At 43.1% G+C, this 21,057-nt stretch overlaps 1 protein-coding gene across 1 annotated transcript in view; it reads left to right on the plus strand.

The window, feature by feature from the left end:
• Positions 1-21,057, plus strand: part of ENOX1 (ecto-NOX disulfide-thiol exchanger 1) — a 251,530-nt gene that overhangs the window by 155,923 nt on the left and 74,550 nt on the right. The window contains exon 11 of the mRNA XM_028106142.2: positions 18,715-18,822. Coding sequence (XP_027961943.2) covers positions 18,715-18,822 — 108 coding nt within the window. The remainder of the gene's footprint in view (positions 1-18,714; positions 18,823-21,057) is intronic.

Genomic DNA, 21,057 nt, shown 5'->3' on the forward strand with positions numbered 1-21,057 from the left:
GGGAGAATCCTGGTGGACACGACAACACGGCACAGAGACAAAGAAGGAAGGAGAGGAATGAGTCAGAGGGAAAAAAAAAATCCTCTTTATCTGAGGCGAGCATAAAGAGCGAGGAAGACAAACGTGGGTGGGAGTTGCGGTTTTTCTGGGTCTAGGTTTGTCATTTTAATTTTTGTTTTATTTTCCTTTTCACAAAATATACGCTCCATGCAGCAAACTTGGAAACCTAAAAGATGCACGTAAAGGAGACAGAAATCGCTCCTGGTGTCCAGATACAACAGTTGTTAACATTTACTTCCGTCCTTTCAGGCTTCCTCTCTAAAGCACTCACACAAAGCCAGTGGTAAGCATGCCCCAGATCATGCCCACTGACCAGCGCAACAGCCACATTCGGTCGGCTTACATATTTGGAATTGTCACCAAAGTGGGGGATTGGGAATTCAGCTCCGAGATCTTAGACGGTTAGTTAAAGACTGTGTTTTCTCCTCTGTTTAACAAAGCACCCTGAATAGTCATCAAGGGAAACGTAAACAAAGTTAGTGCCCAATCTGGCCCTCACTTGATAGACCACTCACTTCATTCAATTGATCGCTGGAAAGACCCTGCCTGCTCAGCTCTTACCCTGATGCAGAGTCCTCAGGGTTGTGGTTACCTCTCCCATTTTTGTGCTTTCTGTGTGTGTCTGTGCTGCCTCCTTTCTCCCTCCCTCTCTAACACACACACACACACACACACACACACACACACACACACACACACACACACACACACACAGTAAACAGCCACAACAGCTCTATTATTTTCTGGCAGTAGTGGGAAGCTAGAAAAGGAGAGAGGATATTTGAACCCGGGTTATAGGTTTGCAAGGAAGGGGTGTTACAAGTAGTGCTTATAAATGAAAGCAGAGTGACTTTTCAGAGCTGTATTATCACTTTTCTTCCTCTTCCTTTTGTTCTCTTAATTTATTCTGCTGTCCTCCCCCATGCCTACACCTTCTGTCTCTTCTGTCTGCCACCGCCACCACCTTAATTCATTGAAACCAGGTATTGCTCAGGTATTCCAGTCGGAGGACTTGCATTAGCGAGCACAGGGGCACTCTCACTCGCCATGTTAGAGGTGTGTATTTTCACCCATGATTTACATTTTATCTTGAGTAAGTCCTTCCCTGAGCCAGTGCATTATACATATTTCAACCATTTAAACACAGAGTGGTACCCTGCAATTTCGTCCTTCACCAATTCTCTGTACACCTTGTCTTCTTTTCTCCTGGGCTGATATTTCTTCCCCCGTGGTTTGTATTTCTTTTCTTTTTTTTTTTTTTTAGATTTTATTTATTGGAGAGAGAGAGTGAGCATGCACATGAATGGGGGGAAGAGACAGAGGGAGAGAGAGAATCTCAAGCAGACTCTGCTTTGAGTGTGGAGCCCAACACGGGGCTCAATCTCACAACCCTGAAATCATGACCTGAGCCGAAATCAAGAGTCAGATGCTTAACCAGCTGAGCCACACAGGTGACCCCAGGGGTTTGTATTTCTTAAATTGTGCTACTCACAATTTATCTCAGGAAGGTTTTGGTAATGACCTAACTAAAGTCCATTAAAAAGCTGTGGTGCTGACTTTCTCTTTACAAGATAATCCTCCCCCCCCCCAGTGATCCTCCTATTTATCATTTGGGGAGAAGGAAAAAGGGGGGCATAACGTAGTTTTGCTACTCTACATCTGATGATATGAGCTCAAATTGATTTCAGAGAATCGCCAGGTCATTGAAGGGGCACTCCCAGGTCCGAGCCTTCCCCTGTGGGCCCTCAGGTCTTAGGTCATTAGGCTGGTCTTTCCAGTCAGCTTTTCTGCCCAGTTGATGACTGACTGGCTTCCTTTTAAGTCCACAGTTTTCTGGCCATTTCTCATGCAAAACCCATGCTTTGCTTTGGCTGTGGGGTCTACTCATGGTAAAAAAGCAAGATAGAATAAGATGATAATGGGGATTCTGTTTTAGATACAAAATCTGGACTGGATATGGGCTCAGTTTTACCACTATCGTTACAGCAAGAGAACCATAAAATACAGAATATTAAAACGAGGAAGGGCATTAGTGAGTCCCCCCCCCCCCAGTCCAGCATTACTTCCTAGTTGTAATCAAATGGACAGATTAAGTCACTGAGCTAAGTGCCCCATGGCCACCATGTCCCCTCCGCTGCCCAGGGCTCCCACTTTCTGGTTCTCGGGTCCTCACTCTGCCTCCCCCTACTTGCTTACATTCTGAGAACCTTTTTCTTTTACACTCATTTGTATCTATCTGTCTCCCATGCCCCTGAAAAATGAGTTGAGGCACAGGGGCCATTTTGTCCCCAACAGGTTAAATGAGTATTCATTTCTTTTTTCTTCTGACATCACAGCTGAAACTAATGCTAGCACCTAAGAGACCAGTCTTTTAGGGCTAATGTAGTAGTTCCTCCCCAACCACCATCTGAATAAATGAATGAAAAAAAGAACACATTGTTTAGTCACTGCACACAATTTATTGTGTAACAGAAAACTCTCAACCAAGCCCTTTGTCATAATCTCATCTCACTGACTGAATAGAACTGGCCTTCTGAGAAGTCTTTGTTGACATATTAGGATTGATCAAGTCCTTCTGTCTTTAGAGGTCATGAATGCTCTCTGCCAGCGCTGTACGTCCCAGGGAGCTGGCTAGTCCCTGAGCTCTCTCCAGCACGGCCAGTGAGGCTCCAGGCTCCCAGAGAATGGCTCCAACCCCGGGCAGTAAGCACGGAGTTTCCACTCATGCTGACTGAGTGTGTGTGCAGTCACAAGTATTTCCGTGCAGACAACATCTTTCTACGGTCCGAAAGCTCTCACAGCTTTAATGGGTCCTAGGAGATGATATTTTGATTTGTACCATGCTTATTAAGGAACTACAGATGAGAAACCATAGGGAAGAAGCCTCCAAACCAGGCAGTATCGTGTTTAACATTTCTTCCTAATGTTGATGGTGACATTATGTGACATATTGAGACTGGAACGACAATGGGGAACATGCCCACCCCTCTCTTTAGTGAAAGACCCTAAAATATGTCAGGAAATATTTTTCTAAGCAGCTCTGCTGCTCCCTTCCTCTTGCTGTTGCTGCCAATGTTTGCAGTCTGTGAAGCATTTCCATACAACTCAGCCCCTATAAGCTTGATAGGTAGGACATAAATGAAAAACTGTACTTTTCAAATATACCTGGAACATTTACAAAAATTTATTTTATGCTACATCCTAAAGCACATCTCAACAAATTTCAGAGGAGTGCTATCATATTTTCTGACCACAACAAAACTGTTAGAAATCAGTGTCACTAAAGATAACTAAGATAAAGCCTATGTATTTGGAAATTTAAAAGCACAAATCTAAACCCACAAGTCCCAAGAAATCAGAAATATAATTTTAAAATACTTACAAGTGATTGATAATTAAAATACAACATAGCAAAACTTGTGGGATGCACAGGGTGCCTGGGTGGCTCAGTCCTTAAGCATCTGCCTTCGGCTCAGGTCGTGATGCCAGCGTCCTCGATCGAGTCCCACATCGAGCTCCCTGCTCGGCAGGAAGCCTGCTTCTCCCTCTCCCGCTCCCCCTGCTTGTGTTCCTGCTCTTACTATCTCTCTCTCTGTCAAATAAATAAATAAAATCTTAAAAAAAAAAAAAACTTGTGGGATGCAGCTGAAACAGAACCTAGAGGAAAAATTAAAATTTTTTAAATGCATGGTTTAGGGAAAAAGAAAAGCATAAACAGGAGTAAACATCCAACTCTTTTTTTTTTAAAGATTTTATTTATTTATTTGAGAGAGAGAACGAGAGATAGAGAGCACGAGAGGGAAGAGGGTCAGAGGGAGAAGCAGACTCCCTGCTAAGCAGGGAGCCCAATGTGGGACTTGATCCCGGGACTCCAGGATCATGACCTGAGCTGAAGGCAGTCTCTTAACCAACTGAGCCACCCAGGCGCCCCATCCAACTGTTTCTAAAAAATAATAAACCCAAAGAAGGAAGGATAAAAACAAGGATAGAAATGACTAAAAGAGCAAGCAGTCATGCAGTACAGAAGATCAACAAAGCTAAATGCTGTTTATTTGAAAAGACTAATAAAATGGAAAATCTTTGGTCATATCGATCACAAAAAAGAGAAGGACCAAAGAAACAATATTAAAAATTAAAATGAGGTACAACTACAGACATATGAGAAAATCAGAAATAGCTTTATGACAAATTCTTAAACTTTGGTGACATGGATAAATTCCTATAGGAAAAAAATACCTTATCAAAATTAAATCAGGAAGAAATTGAAAGCCTGAGCCATATCATTAAAAATCATTAAAATCTTGGGGCACCTGGGTGACTCTTGATTTCAGCTCAGGTCATGATCTCAGGGCCCTGGGCTTGAGCCCCATGTTGGGCTCCATGCTCAGTGGGGAGTCTGCTTGAGATTCTATCTCTCCCTCCCCCCCTCCCCCCACCCTACCCCCACTCACACATGTTCTCTCTCTAAAATAAATAAATATTTTTTAAAAAAATTATTAAAATCTTAACATCAGAGCAACAGACCCAAAATGGCTTTACAGTCAAGTTCTACTAAACATTCAAGGATTATGCCAATCTTTTACAAACTCATTCAGAGAACAGAAAAGAAGGAAACATGTCCCCACCAATCCATAAGGCTAGGATACTTGATACCAAAAAGGGGCAAGGACAGTAAAAAAAAAAGGGGGGCAGTCAGGGGGGTTGTAAGTCAGTCTCAGGAACATGGATTTAAAATTCCTTTTAAAAAGCTAATTTAATTTGGTATTTTATAAACCACCCTATTGGATTTATCACAGGAAGGCAAGGTTAGTTCAACCTTACAAAAGTCTATTAGTCAAAAGTCTATTAATGTAATATATCCCATTAACAGGATTGAACCAGAATAATCAGTTTAATAACTAGAAAATACCCATTCATGATTTAAAACTAACACAACCAAAGGAAAAAAATGAAGATTTAAGAACTTGGATTAAAAGAGAACTTTCTTATCTGGTTGAAGATTATCCACAGTGCCACTGATTATGAACTCAGTGGCAAAACAAGTGATTATTTTCTAACCCTCCCCGAGTAATCCTACTATAATCTTTCTTAATCTTGATATAATTACTTGGGCTAGATTTAATTGCTTTATATGACTTGCTTTGTATCATGATTTACATTTTTAAATTGTCATCTGGAAGCAGAAAAATGATTACTGCCCAAAGTCTACCTGCAGACCATAAAAATGTGGTTTCCCTATTCTTTCCTTTTGAAAAATTTTCAAAGTCATTAACACTAATCTTGGTATGATCCCGTGTTTCTAGGATGCTCACTCAACTAGCTTTTTATCTTGGGTGATGATCTTTTCTGTGCCATCAGTGTCAGGAGAGGTCTTTGAGCTGACTTTGGCAAACCCGTGATGGAAATTTTCGTTAAAAGGACACGGGTAGCCTGATTGCACAAGTAATGTTAGAGTGCGTGCAGTTGCCGATCGTGAGTGAGGGGATTGCTGAGGCTGGAGGAACACTTCAAGGGGTAGGCTGATATTAAGTATAAAGCTACAGCTCTAATTTCTGTTCATTTGTATACTTTGGGAGCCTTTCTTGCTGTTATCATTCAGGGCCATGCTAACACCATTCACTGTAAAGGGTCTGAGTAATTCAGCTCGCTTCTTTAATCCTCCCGATGTTTAATGTTTCCATAGCAGAGAAGATTGGTTTAAAATGGTAATTTTCTGTCCGCACTTTTGAGATCCAGGCAAGATGGGTGGTGCTGTATTTTATTTTACCAGCTAGAGTTCAGCCCCAGGTGTCGAGACTACATGCCACACTTCACAGTGACTGGATTTGTTGAGGCTTTCTGTTGTTGCTGTTGCTTTTACCTTTAAGACAGCCTGCAGTCCAGAGACAGAGAAAACCTGAGCTAGCTGAGGGCTGAGGATTTGCCACACGGACCACCTGCGGTGGTTAAATCCCCTCAGGGAAATTTTCTTCATTGTGCCACACCTGTGTCCCCAGGGCTCAGCCCTGGAGTAGGGAATGGCGGAAACCTGGAGATCGCCAAAGGTGCTAGTTACAGTGAGACACCTAACACGTGGGCTTGCAGACCAGGCTAAATGTATTAAAATAACTTGGAGACTTTGGGGAAGTGAGCAGCCTTCCTCTGCCTCCCACCTCTTCGGTGATAGATGACCGTGCCCATTTATTTGCAGAGCTTGTCCCAGTGGCACCTAAAGATTCAAAGTGCTAGTAAGTTCAGGGGCTATTCTTCACCCTCATCATGCCCCTAGATGTCCTGCTCTCCTCGTTGTAAAGAAATGGTAACTTGTGTTAACAAAGGAGACGTGGGAATATTGTAATCATTGAATTAATTCACTTCATTAAAGTTCAGCGGTGACTAGCAGGTAAGTAATGTATGTGGCAGAGGCCTTCTAGGCCCACAGCAGAGAAAGTTCTCCATCCTTAGTCATCTAGGACTAATGCAGAGATAGAACCTATCGCTCTACTCTCCCACTTCATTTTTCTGCAGAACATGTCAGATCATTACAACTTCTCACCATGAGGATTCAAGTAACTCTTAAGACCCAAACACATGTTCTTATCCCATAACCATTAAGTCAAAAGCTGCTTTCCTAAAACTGCAATCCAGGAGGTCAGTGATGGTGGTAACGTCTGATGTCAATGAATCTAGAAGGAGCATGGTTTGGCTCTCCAGGAGCTAAACTGAATGAGGCCCAGATCGCTTTGTATAAGCCATCTCCAAAGATGGCCACAGGACTTCGGTCAAAAGTCACCCATAAAGGGTTTTCTAGCCTAAGCTCTGATCATGACTGGGTTATAAACCCTGCAAAGAAAGAACAAATCTCTATTGGCCTTTGGGGCCCAGTGCAAGACCCAGCTGTTCAATCAAGTTCTTGTTTGAAGTAAATGGGCCAACCTGACTGGAAAGCATGTTAATATTTTAAATTTCTACATTAATAGCTGTACATGTGCCCGGAGGCCGGGGTGATGACCACCTCATATAATTGCAAAAAAAAAAGTGATAGGCATAAATAAATCCCAGCAAATTGGATTATCACTTGCAGTGGAATTGCCAGCAAAGGCAATGGAGAGAATTATCACTGACATACACTCCTACTTCGGCAAAGCATTTGACACCTTTCCCTTGTGAATGCCATGAACAGTGTTAATTCAAGTTGGCTGCCCTGTGTTTTGAAAATTGGCTTAAGGAGGGCAACCAGCATGGCTAGGGTGGGGCTGAATCACAGCCCTTTCTCTCTGAATACTAATCCTCAGGACTGCCCACTCCGGAAGTTAAAAGTCACTTGACCTTGCTGGGTTTTAGTCTCTCCATTCCAGCAAAGAAGATAATAGTAGCACTTTGATTTAACTTCGTACTCCTTGCCATTCAAGGAGCTTTACATATTTAATGGATATTCTTTAGTCTCATAGTATCCTACTGGTGAGTACTGTTGTCTTTATTTAACATGTGAAGAAAGTGAAACCCAGAAAGCTGAAATGAGCCTGCAAATCACACTATTAAAGAAGAAAAATTTGGGCACCTGGGTGGCTCAGTTGGTTAAGTGTCTGCTTTCGACTTAGGTCATGATCTCGGGGTCCTGGAATCGAGCCTCACGTGGGGCTCCCTGCTAAGTGGGGAGTCTCCTCCCGCTCTCTGCCCCTCCCCCTCCCCACTTCTGCTGTTGATGGCGTGGTCTCTCTCTCTCAAATGAATAGATAAAAAAATCTTTAAAAAAAAGAGAAAAATCATGTGAAGAAAGGAAAATAGGTTTTAGAGCCTTCCAAACCACTTTTGCATCTGCTTTTCCTGTATTCAGTATTCAAGAAATTAATTGATGTATTGCTTTTCAAATGATAAACTATTCTTCAGGAGACAGTTGTGAGAGAAAAGGAAACGAGAGAAAAGTAGTCTACAGGTCACACAGTGAGGGAAATAACCATGCTAGCCTTTGAAATGCTGACCAGTGACTTATTTTTTGCCTTTTCACCAATGCTTGTCTATATATGTATATTTTTTTCATAATAATGTTGCCTTATTAAGATATAGGGTATTACAACCAGTAACTCCACTGGATTGTAAAATGCCAAAAAGTGTCTGTTTTTAATACAAGTCCCTCCCAGAAGGATATTCAAGTGAAAGAAATGGTCTCTAAAAACCATGTCTGATGAAACCTGTCCTCCCCTCCCCCACCTAGCGAGCCAAGGTCATGATCTCCCTCTCCTGCCCAGATACTGGGCTGCTGGCCAGCAAGGTGCCTAGTGTAATCTGAACTCAGAAAGGATTTTTTTTAAAACATCCTCTTCTAAATGACATAATTATTTTCAGTAATAATCATGAAATAAAGTGAATAATAACAACCAGGAAAGAAATGCAGACATTAACATTTTCCTGTTGATTTTCACATATAATTATGTGAAAAACTAAAATGGTACAATGAAAGGGGAAAAAAATCGCAACTGTCTATTTGGTAGGTTTTTTAATCCAAATAACACTTTGAACCTTTTTCCTTTGATTACGGGACACGGGATGTAAATAATTATCCAGTAAATGAGTGAATTTTATTAAAACCAAATGAAAAAGTTTCAGTTGAGGCCAACTATTAGTTGTACCACTGATGTAACATTTTCTTTATTCGTCCTTTAGTTTTAAAGCAAACAATTTAAAAATAATGCATTTCCATGTTTTTTAAATATGGTAATTCAGTAAGAATACTTAACATAGAAGCTAAAGTTTTCATTTACCAAAAATAATACCACTTATGGTTCTCACCAAGTTCTGTTGTTTAAAATCCTAAAGACTCTTTCACGGGTCCTGTGGAATGAATTGAAGTAGCTCAGGTTGTATAGTTCTTAGTCTTTGCAATAATTGCACTATCTTGGTTTATTTCAAATCTACTGTGCAAATGTAGGAATACACGTAATGCTAATGGGATTGGAGACACTGTCTAAAGCAAGCTCCAGGGATTCTGAAGCCAATGTGTGTGGCTGAGTCCTGTACGTGAGATGGAGGGGGGGGCAGGGAGGCTTGGGAGTGGGAGCAGAAACTGGACATTTTCCAAATTAGTTTCCGCACAGAATATGTTTGTTAAAGGGTAAGTAATGAAAATGTGCTAATTTGAAGATTACCACATATATTAGATCTTAATAGTAACAGCAGTAATTTTGGATCAACAAAGGATTTTTTGTCAGAGAGGAGTATTTTATCACTGACTTTGTGTAGAATTGCTGGTACACAGTGAAAATAAATGGATAAATGGATCCTTTAGATTTTTATTGTTAAATTTCGAACACTTGCCCCCACTTATTTCCTGCCCTAAGGCAGATAGCTCTTGGGATTTGGCCCCTAATATCCCACCACAGACTGCAGACATAGGCCCCCAGTTCTGCATCTCAGTGCTTCCCCGTGTTCCCCAGCCTCTTAGTCACTGGTGAAGTCTTCTATTTATCACTCCTTCCCTTTGGAAATTTTGCAAGACTTACAAATCTGTGGACTTTTTCCCCTTTTTCTACAGCGGGGGAAATCCCAGCGTTATGGGCCAGCCCCTGGGAGCCTGGAAACACCCCTGATCTCTGGGGTTATGTACTTCCTCTCCTCTAGAGAATCCACAGCCTGTGCCCGCCCTCCACCCGTGCCTTGTGAGATCTTGCTCAGATGTTGGCATACTGTGTGTGTCCTTCTGTCAGACCCTTACTCATACATTCAGAGAAAGGAATCTTTGCCAGAGCACACTGCCCTGGGTGGATGGCCCGGGTGCCTCATGCCTCAGGGTCTCAGACACCCCCTTGAAGACCCAACCCCCCAAGCCCTTGAAAACGCTCGCTTTCCCATCAGTCTCTCAGAACTGGCTCAGGCTCCCAGGATACTGATAGTCATGACCCCAGTTCATGGTCTTGACCTCTGAGAGGGCAAGCCCAGTCAGGCCTGTGCTTGGGCTGTTTGGCTCTGGTCGACATTAGGATCTTAAAAGCAGTGTCGGGGAATAGGGCCACACTCTAGGCATCTCTTGGCTGTAAATGAAGCCCGATCCCGTCACCAGCATGAGATTGCCTTTCTGCCTAGCAATGAGAATGGCATTTAAAATTCAATATCAGAAAAGATATTGACGAGATTAAGGGCCTGAAGGAATTGATTTATGAGGAAAGACCCAAGGAATTAAATATGTATAGCCTGGTGTAATAGGATATTAGGCTCAGAGCACAATTTCATTTCTATGATCCAGTGTTCCTGTTATCAGTCATCTGAAGGGTGGAGCTCTTTCCTAGAGATGTTTCTCCCCCAGGGGTCACTGTGCTGGAGGCAGAGAGGGAGGCACCACCATTGATAAAACAGGCCACAGGCTTGGTTACCCTCGTACCTTGCCATAAATCGAAGCACAGTTTCATTCCCAGGTGGAAGCAGATGACATTTTAAACCAGAATAGATCTTGAGTCGTCTTACCACCTTGTGTGACAAGAAAATTCAGGCTAGTTCAATTCCATCTTTTTTTTTCCCAAGGAGAAAAGTGAAAGTTGTTGCTACCAGGTGGTAAGTGACTGTCCTTCCCCTGAGCCAGCTTTCTCTCCTGTCAGGAATACGGTGAGATGTGTTTGCCTTCAGGCACAGCCTTGTTCTTATTGTTATGATCATAGGCACTTGATTTTCCGCATCTCAAACTTCCCCTAACAATCAGGGATTGGCTCAGGATTCACAGTGATAGATAGAGGCAGGCACAGGTGACTTCATCAGCAAGACTAATGGCTAACATTCCTAAGTGGTTCTGAAATCAGTGAGAACCAAAACAGGATTGAGAGGGGGGAGGGTGTGGGGAGTACTGGGGGTGGGAGAAGCAGTAAGCTGTGTTTGGGGAGCAGGATCTCGCCAAGGGAGAAAAGATTAATGGATGCATCCTGTCTCCTTACCGCAGGACAAGGTGACAAGGGTCTGGCAGAGCTGGCCAGAGGTGGGCTTCAGATTGCAGGCTAAAATAGCCAGAGAAATCAGATTGGAGACCAGGTGCACAGATGGGGTGATGCTGGAGGCTCGCAAGTGTTGCCATGTAGCCTAGATATTAAAACACCTGCTGGGATCAGTTGATCCAGAGACAGTCACATCCACCACAGCCTTTGGAAGGCCCTGGACCTCATTTCCTTAGGAGATACTTTACTGGCCTCAAAGGCATAACCCACTGAGTAGGGCATCTAATTTATAGCAAAGTTATAGAAATGGAATAACATTTATTAAAGCTGAATCAAAAGAGCAAAAACACATTTAGATTTAAATTGATGACCCTCTGTGGGTTCAAATATTTCCAGACTTTTATGCATGAATATTCAGTGGCTTGTTTCTAATAAATAGAATGGATTCTGATTCAAAATGGACCCCCTGAGCCGATAGTCTCCTAATATCTAAACTGATCCCCCAAAATCTCCTAGGGAAACTCTACTAGTTGTAGCCATTATTAGAGTATCTTGTGCTGTCCTCAAATCAGTCTGCTATTTATGGGTTCTCTCAATTTTATGCTAACCCTCACCTCCATCCCCCAGCCGCGCACCAATTCTGCCAGAGATTCCTATTACCACAGTTCTCTGAGTGTCAGCTCATCAAGGGATGTTGCTGGGATACTTTACATATAGAGTATCTGCTCTGTTGTCTGTGACTTTTAGGGAATCTAACCTTACCTAATCTGCTAGCTATCACAAAACTTCACCTTGATAGCAAAATTATAAAATTTAAGGAAAAAAGACAAGGACGGGAGTTGCAGTTTTTAAAGCGAAGTTAAATGCATCACAATGTTCACAGAAGTATACACAAAAGCATGTCTCTACCAACCTCGCTTTTAAGTGGAAACGGTGAATGCCTAGGTAGAAGTTGTTGCTAGGAGGATTTCGAGTTTGGCATGCCCTGATTTCCATTTTCAACTGACAGTGCGGTGTGTGGTGTGTCAGGGTGGGAACCACGGTCTGAGGCAGGAAAATTGAGACATGCAAGTGGTAGGTCTCTCCCAGACAGTGTGGCCTTGGATACATGACTTAACCTTTGTGTGCCCATGATTCACCCATCTGTAGAAATGGAAATGTGACCTCACTTATTCCGGGGCTCCAAATAACATTTGTAATGCTCTTTGAATTTGTCAGAGAGAAAGACCCATTACACACTGAAGTCTACATCCCCAAAGAACATTACAAATGATCCTATTAAATCAGTGGCCTGGAAATACCAAGATGTGTCAGGTATGGCATTTATTTACCTGTTATTGTCTGCCAGAGTGTTCGCTCTTGATTGGCATATGGATAATTGTCTAAGTGGAACACACTCAATTGTAACCACCAAAAAATGTAATAGTGCATCTGTTTAATGTCATACTCTCCAGTGTTAAATTAAAATTATGCTGCAGTCAGCTAATCCAACCGAGAGACTCTTCTGATTAAGTTCTAGCTGCCTGTGAACTTCTGTAATTGAGGTATTTTAGTACTTAAACATTCAAACTAGAAAGAAGATGATACAGTCTCATACATTTCAAGTGAAGAAGAACCAGAAAGGCTGACTTAAATTATCTAGTGGCAGATTAGCTCGTTGTTTTTACAGGACATCTAGTCAAATGAAGAATAGCAGTTTTGATTCACCACCGTTTTGCATATGTAAATATTAGATTCACGAGTTTATGCTTTGTAAACAAAAGAAAACATTAATCTGGAAGAATCTGGAAAACAGTCTAGCGGGTGTTGATTTTATTTTTCCTCTAGTGGTGTTTTTTTGTTTTGTTTTTGTTTTGTTTTTTTTGATGGAACACAGGGGAGAAATTACAGAATTACACATTCAATGAGTAGATTGCCTTAGCCTTTTAAGAAATAATCCCCATTAGATTAAGGAGGAGATCTGGGACTGCCGGAGTCATGAATGAAAATGTCTTCCATGGAACTGCTATTCTTTTCAGAAAGCTCCATATGTCTCCCTATGTGTCCCCCATGTGTCCCGATGTCTACAACAATGAATCGCCCAGTGACAGAGCCTCAGGTAGTTTTTGTTATTGTAGTTGTTTTGGTTTTTGTCTATGTGTGTGTATTTTTTGTTGTTGTTTTTTTCTACTGGATCTTGGCTTAATCCCATAGAAGTGGGTAAACCAGAGCAAGCATTTATTCCTTTCTTTACTCATTCATTCATACAGCACCTACTATGTGTTAGGGATGCCCTACTTATTGACCCTACCACTGGTGGATATAGTCTAGTCAGGGAGATACCTATGAAAGGTAGTATTGCATATTAAGTGCTTTGGGAGCATAGAAGTTAGGACAATTAACTTTGCTTGGGTGACTGAGGGAGGGAGGTCTTTATTGCAGAAGAACCCAAGGATGCCGCATGTGGTTGTGCAGGTGCTGCCACAGACAAAGGCACCAGGCCGAATGGGCAAGTGGAAATTAAATCGAGCCCCCGCTTCACTGCTTAACTGTGTGCCCTAGTGAGGAGTCATGGCTCCCTATTGGATGTGGCTGTTTTCTATTGTATAAAGTCATCATATGGGTGGTGCTCATCTGAAAGCATTCTTTAAGTGGAAGAATGAATAGGAATCTGCCAGGCAGAATTCTGGGTAGTGAGCTTGGCACGGAGTCAGGAAAGGACCTGGCACATCCAGGGAAGGATGAGATCATTGGTTTGGATTTTATCTAGTAGAGGTTGGGGAACCAAAAGTATATTTAAATTATTATTAAGGTATAGTTGACACACAGTGTTCCATTAGTTTCAGGCGTACCATTTTTTGGCGTTGACTTGTGTAAGTTCTTCATATATTTTGGATACAAACCCCTTATCAGCTATATCACTTGCAAATGTCTTCTCCCATCCAGTAGGTTGCCTTTTTGTTTTGTTGATGGTTTTCTTCACTGTGCAGAAGCTTTCTATGTTGGTACAGTCCCAATAGATTATTTCTGCTTTTGTTTCTCTTGACTGAGGAGACAAATCTAGGAAAATGTTGCTATGGTTGATGTCAGAGAAATTCCTGCCTACCTTTTCTTCTAGGAGTTTTATGGTTTCAGGTCTCACATTTCAGTCTTTAATTCACTTTGAATTTATTTTTGTGTATGGTCTAAGAAAATGATACAGTTTCATTCTTTTGCATATAGCTGTCCAGTTTTCCCAGCACTATTTACTGAAGATACTGTCTTTTCCCCAGTGTATAGTCTTGCCTCCTTTGTTGTAGATTAATTGACCATTTATGCATGGGTTTATTTCTGGGCTCTCTGTTCTGTTCCATTGATCTGTATGTCTATTTTTGGTACCATGCTGTTTTGATTACGATGGCTTTGTAGTGGGTCTTGAAATCTGGGGTTGTGATACCTCCAGCTTTGTTATTCTTTCTCAAGATAGCTATGACTCTTTGGGGTCTTTTGTAGTTCCCTACAAATTTTAGTATCATTGTTCTAGTTCTGTGAAAAATGCTGAACCAGTAATATTTTTTAAGTACAGGAGCACTTGAATTTTTCGATGGTCGGTTCTCTCAGGAGTGTAGGGTGAATGACTGGGGGAACAAGCAAACCCAGAGGGGAGGAAAGGGTTGCCTTAACTATGACGGTGAGGATGGAGGGAGAAAAGGCAGAGGAATGGGCAGAGAGGTTACAGAGGGGTGGACTTCAAGCTTTTAACTCTGGATTCCGGGGGAGCAGACTCAGGGAAGGGAGGTATCGTAGGCAGAGCTTGAAACACTGAAAGTTAAGGGTCTAGTGGGTAGCAGGAATGAGGCAGAGACTATAAAGTCACGCTTGTAAAGCGTAAGCACGTGGGATGTGCCCTTGAAGCCATGAGAGTGAACAGATCCCCTGGAGAAGGCATAGAGCAGGAAGAAAAGAACCTGGCAAACTGGCCGGCCAGGAGAAAAGCATCGGTGAGTGAGGACAGTGTGAGTAGGGCACTCTGGATGGAAGTCACGCTGGAGTAGAATGCGATTTAAATGAGCATTCATGGAAGCAGTGGTTTCCATCCCAGTCGCACATTAGAATTATCTATTAAGGTGGTTGTTGCTGTTTTCTTTTAAGGTATCATTGCCTAGATGTTCTGAGTTAATTGGTCTTCTTGAGGGCCCAGGAATCAGTATTGTTTTGAAAAGTTCCCCATATTTGGGGGGCATGGGTGGCTCAGCAGGTTAAACATCTGATTCTTGGTTTCCGCTCAGGTCACGATCTCAGGGTCGTGAGATCGAATCCCGCGTGGGGCTCAGTGGCGAGTCTGCTTAAGATTCTCTGCCCCTCCCCCTGCTAGGGCTCTCTCTCTCTCTCTCTCTCTCAAATAAATAAATAAATAAATAAATAAATAAATAAATAAAATCTTCAAAAAAGATTCCCATATTTAAGACCACTACCCTTGAATAGTCTTTTAAGAAGTGTAAATAAACCTCAGCAGCTAGCAAGCATATGATGTGATATTTAAAATCACAAGGAGTTAGAGAAGTACAAAAAGGTTTAATGAAGAATCTCTATATTATTAGACATATGAGAACTCTGACAAATATTAGAAAGCTGGGTGGGTAACACTAAGTGTTAGTGCGGCTGTGGGGCACAGGGAGGGACTCTTGTACACCCCGGTGGGTGGGCAGGTTTGGCAACTTAACATCTTAGGCACACCCTCCGGAGCAGCGGTTCCGCCGCTGGATATGGATCCCAGGGAGATCCTCCTGCGGGTCCGTAAGGTAACGTGCACTAGCATGTTCCACTGCAACCTTGGATAGGGTGAGAACCACAGGTCATCTGAGTGGCTTTCTCTGGGAGAGTGGATCAGGTATAATTGGGTGGACATACTCCATAGGATATTACACAGCCCTCGGAAGCAACAGGTTAGATATGTACATATTCACATGGATGGGTCTTTAAAAAATAGTGCTTAGTAAAAACATAAATAACAAGAAATATGACAAAATCACAAAAAAGGCATCCTCAGAAAACAGTATATATTTTAGAAAAACACACTCCAAGAAAAAAGATAGAAACCCTTGGAAGTAGTTGCCTACGTAGGAGAAGGAAGTGGGGATGACAGAGAAGACATTTTATTTTAAAAAGTGTGATTCCACAGAGATGAAAAGTACAGCATAAGGAATATAGTCAGTAATATCATAACAACACCGTATCATGACAGATGGTGATCACACTTACTGTGGTGAGCATAGAGCAAGGCATATAATTGTCACATCACTATGTTGTGCACCTGAAACTAATATACCATCCTGTGTCAACTATACTTAAATAAGTTTTTAAAAAATAAAAAGTAAAATAAGTACAATTAAAAATAATAAAAAGTGTGGTTCCCAGGAAGAATGGAATGGGACAGAAGCCTCGGTGAGAAATGAGGTCCAGGGAGGGAGTGTGTATGTGTGTGTGTGTGTGTGTGTGTGTGTTTCAATAGAATAAAGCGGTGTTGTCAATGTGTGGATGAAATGACAAATTCCAATAGAATTCTCACTTCCCCTCTTATTTATTCAGTGCCGGCAATAACAACATTACTCAAGCAGCATATGCTCCTTACAGACATACCAGAAAATTACCTAAAGATCCTTAACCCACTCACCCATAGAAAGTATCCATATCCTTGTCTATGAACGTGTTGCAAAATTCAGTGAGACCTTTTTGTAACCTGCCGTTTCCGTGGGGGACACAGTGTACTGTGTGCTTCCTCCGTGTGCAGAGATGTTTGTGGTTTTCCCCGGCTGCTTGGAGTCCCGCTGTACAGATGGCCGTCACTGACCGAGCCAACCCCCTTCTGCTGGACACTAGCTGTAGCTGAATCCTGTGGCCCCGCGTGCTGCAGTGAACGGACATAAGCGACCTACCCTTATTTCCTGCCCTTCGTTTGGCTCCTGTTTAAAGGAGGCTTAAGGACTGGATTTGAAACTTGTCTGATATGTAAAAATTCCCCGGGCATCATCGAAGTCCAAGCACCAGCCCCCCTCCCCAGTCCCACCACCCCCCGCCCCCCCCCCACCGCCGCCGCCCCCCCCCCCCCCGGGGGACCAGTTCCGGGGGCCAGTCATGAATGAGAGCGAAGGAGCAGAGTCCCTCCCCACACTTCGGAAGCAGTCATTTTAGGTACTTGTCACGGTGCCAAAGTACAATATGGGCTCTCTGGTTTCTGTACTTTAATCAATGATGCACAATTAAATCACATACGGTGCTAAGGGAGCTGGTGCAGGATGTGTGTATCACCTCACATGGGAGTCTCACGTGCGCAGGTGGTGAAACCGGAGGTCCAGAGTTTAGGAAACCGCGAGGAAATCACTGTTTATGCTGGGTTGTGGGGGAGGGGACCAAAGTAGGTTCCTACATGTCTATCCAGTGCCAAAGGAGGGAACAGAAGAAGCAAGCCCAAGGGAAAACACAGCGTGTTTCTCTGAGTGCTGCCTACTCCCCATATCCCCCCAAACGAGGTTTTAAATATTTAACTTAATCCTTCCAGTTGGTGGGTTTAAGTGTCAGCAATCCAGCACCAGGGTTTACTCCGGCCTTGGTATTAAGAGCGGCCAGGCTGCTGTGCGGCCCCAGAGAAGCAGGCCTGATGATGGAGACCACTACCTCCGCGGCAGGAATGCGCTAACACTTTGCCCCTTGCGCAGCGCTAGTTACGGGCGGCAGCGGAAGGGAGGCTCTTCTGTCTGTTCACACTAGCCCTGTGTTGTTGAGAATCTTCGGAGTCGATATAGCCGTTTCTGCGGCTCGTTGCGAAGCCTCTCGAATGTGTGTATATTAACATAAAACCCCGGTGCAGAGAACTCGTGCCAGGCAGCACAGTGCTTGCAGCAGACAAGGGGTAAGCCCCAGCATGAGTTGATAGGGCCAGGGAAGCTCAAGGCAAGGCTTACAAAAATCCCTTCAGGGGCCCTGCTTAAAAACAGCAGTGTAGGCCATAGCTTAGTGTTTTGACGGCTTATATCAGCAGTTTTCTCGGCTGATATATTGATTGCAGTTTGGACTTCAGTCCTGCTGATCTAATAAAACATCACCATCATAACAGAGAAAGGAAAAGGGTCTTTTGCAGTCCCAGCCACTTGGTCAAGTAGCTCTGCAGGGCTACTGCTGGAAGACCAGCCCTCCTGTCTGACGTCAAATGAAGTGACTTTGGGCAACCTGACGAATCACATCCAGTTTTTTTTTTTTATTATGTAATTTCTTCATCTATCAAAACCTGTTGTCTATCAACACTATTCCACATATTTTTACAAATACGCCTTTATTCCAAGGACTTTGAGGGTGGCTTCACACATCCTTAGCACAAACTTGTTTTATTGTGCAGCAGGGTCCCGACAACCTAATAATGTGTTAGAACCTGTGATATTGGGGCGCCTGGGTGGCTCAGTCAGTTAAGTGTCTGCCTTCAGCCCAGGTCATGATCCCGGAGTCCTGGGATGGAGTCCTGCATTGGGCTCCTTGCTCAGTGGGGAGCCTGCTTCTCCCTCTCCCTCTGTTCTCTCTCCCCCCTCTCTTAAGCAAATAAATAAAATATTAAAAAAAAAACCCTGCAATATTGTTACACTAAGTCATGGGGGTGGGGGCACAAAAGTTAACTGAATTAATTAAGCTTTAAGACATGCAAAGCTATTGGATTAAGCTATTAAGACATGCAAAAATCTTCTCATGCATTGGAATGTTACAGTCACCTGGCCTTCCAGCCTACTTATCTCAAATGTTCTTACGTTGACAGCAATTGCTGACCATCCAGGAGGAGTTAAACAACAAAAAGTCAGAACTGGAACAAGCAAAGGAAGAACAGTCACACACGCAGGCATTACTTAAAGTCCTCCAGGAACAGGTAAGCTGAGGCAGCAGCTCCGATTCGGGCACCATTTCCATCCCGGGCACATACACCCCTTCTGCCCGACAGGCGCCCAGCTGTTTCTGCAGTCCATCTGCTGTCTGATCCACCCGTGCCCCGTCACAACTTTGGGGCAGCACTACTACGTGGAATTCATAAGCTTTCTCCCTCCTTCCCCGATGGGGACCACCCAAGCCCTCCAGTGACATGTGAAAGTTTACTCCAAAAGACAAATGAATTTTTAATAGTATTTATTTTAATAATAAAATAAAGTTTTAAAGTATCGGAGATGCGGATGTGTGTCAAAGCAAGCAGCTAGTTTCCCCTTAAGTGTAACAGCGAGGAAGATGCATTTAGCATCACCTGCGGCACTCAGGCAAACAAATGAAGAGGAATGACTGATTCATAGGGACGTTAAAAAAAAAAAAGAAAAATCATCCCCGTGCATCAAGGCACTTATCTAATAACCACAGTGAGCAACAAACCTTTTCTATGAAGTTTGTAAATCTGACCATTTCATCCCGGCTTTCTTTGATACTGAAGTGTGGCCAGACATTGATAAGTGGATTTGGAAGTATTGTCTTACAACAGCGTAAGATGGATTGCTCAGCAGCAGGGGGAAATCTGAGTGAAATCTGAGCCCAGTATCTACACAGGAGAGCTCTTGAAATGCTTTCCTGTTTCTGGCCTTCCCATGCTGCCAACGATGGAATGAATGGTAATTGGGAGGAGGGGAAAAAAAAATCACACAGAGTAACCCCAACCTTTTGGGGTAATCAAATTTAGCTTGTTTTACATTTTTTTTCACCCACAGTGGCTTATGCAAAGGTTATTTGTACCATATAAATAACATCAAAAATGATATTGCTGAAAATATGTCATCGGGAGAATATAGCCAGCTGTGACTCAGTCACTTTACAAGCGGTTTTTAGATCTTTGTGGCTTAGGAGCAGGAAAATACAGTTTTCGTTCCTTTCCCCTGAAAGTATTAGGTGACTTGTGAGTGAAAAGTGGTGATGTTGGATACTTCATAAGCTTTGGAGGAAAATGCTTTTTGAGACTGGTGATTATGTGATTAGGACAGATTGAGTAATGTAGACTGAGGCTGAATCTGTATGATTTTGGGTGACGTACGATTGGACGAAAACTACTGACTGAATTCACAGTGGCCGGCTAGCTAGGAGCCCCTAAACTCACTGGGCTTTCCTCCTGTGCGTGACTGAAAGACTTCCAGAAGAGTAGCGCTGATTTGGTCCAAATTTGCTCCTGATCAGCCAGAACTCTGAGCTTTGCTGTTCTGTGCTCTCCCTCCTTCCTCCCCAACCCCCGCCATTCCCCCCTCTCCTCGATTTGCTGGGATGGGGAGGGGTGGATTTCTCCTTTTTCCAGATGACTCAGATCTTTTCTGTACATTGTCTTTTTAGACATGATGCTATTGCACACTACAGGATAGTGAAAACTTAGCTTTTATATTCACTGGAAAACCCAAAAGTTCAGTTGACTCGCCTTATTGCAGTCTGGAACCCGACCCACAATACCTCTGAGCTCTGCCTGTATTTTGATTTGAGGTCTAAGCCCCCATCACAAAAAGAGATTCTGAGGTTTGCAGAAAGCACCGGAATCTTCTTGTTAGGGCCTGCATTTTTAGAGAGGAGAAAGTGCACACACAGGCTGTAGTGCAACATTGCACTCCATCTCCATTACTTAAAAAAAAAATGGGGAACGTGAAGAAGATCCAGAACAACTAAAATCACTAAAGAGCTAGAAAATACGACTGGGAAGGAATCGTTTTTAGATCTGCTGTGCTCATTTAAATGGGATAGCTCTTTTCAAGCAAAGACATCAAAAGTACGTCTGTCTGAGAAGGCCAGTGACACACTGCAAGCAAATGCATTTGGTTGCTATTGCCGCCCCTAGGCTGTTTTCCCGGGAGCCCCTAGCCGGGTGCCCCTGTCATCCTTGCAGTTGGGAGCACACAGTGGACATGTTCCTTCCATCTCCTTGCAGGCAGCCACCCGCACACAGACATACACTTGAAAACGCACCTCTATACCTCTGTGAGCATTGTCCCGTGAGGCTTTCTTTGGACTTATGTAGAGTAACTACATATCTAAACACTTTTTCGGTGCCTGCATAGACAGGGCCTAAACAAGTAGCATCACTCCTGGAAAGTATGACTGCATGCGCCTAGAGCTTTGCTATCATTCACACACACACACACACACACGCACG

The sequence above is a fragment of the Eumetopias jubatus genome, unplaced genomic scaffold (genome assembly GCF_037043125.1).
Source record: "Eumetopias jubatus isolate StellerSeaLion01/CBP00866 unplaced genomic scaffold, mEumJub1_p1.0 scaffold_3, whole genome shotgun sequence".
NCBI lineage: Eukaryota > Metazoa > Chordata > Mammalia > Carnivora > Otariidae > Eumetopias > Eumetopias jubatus.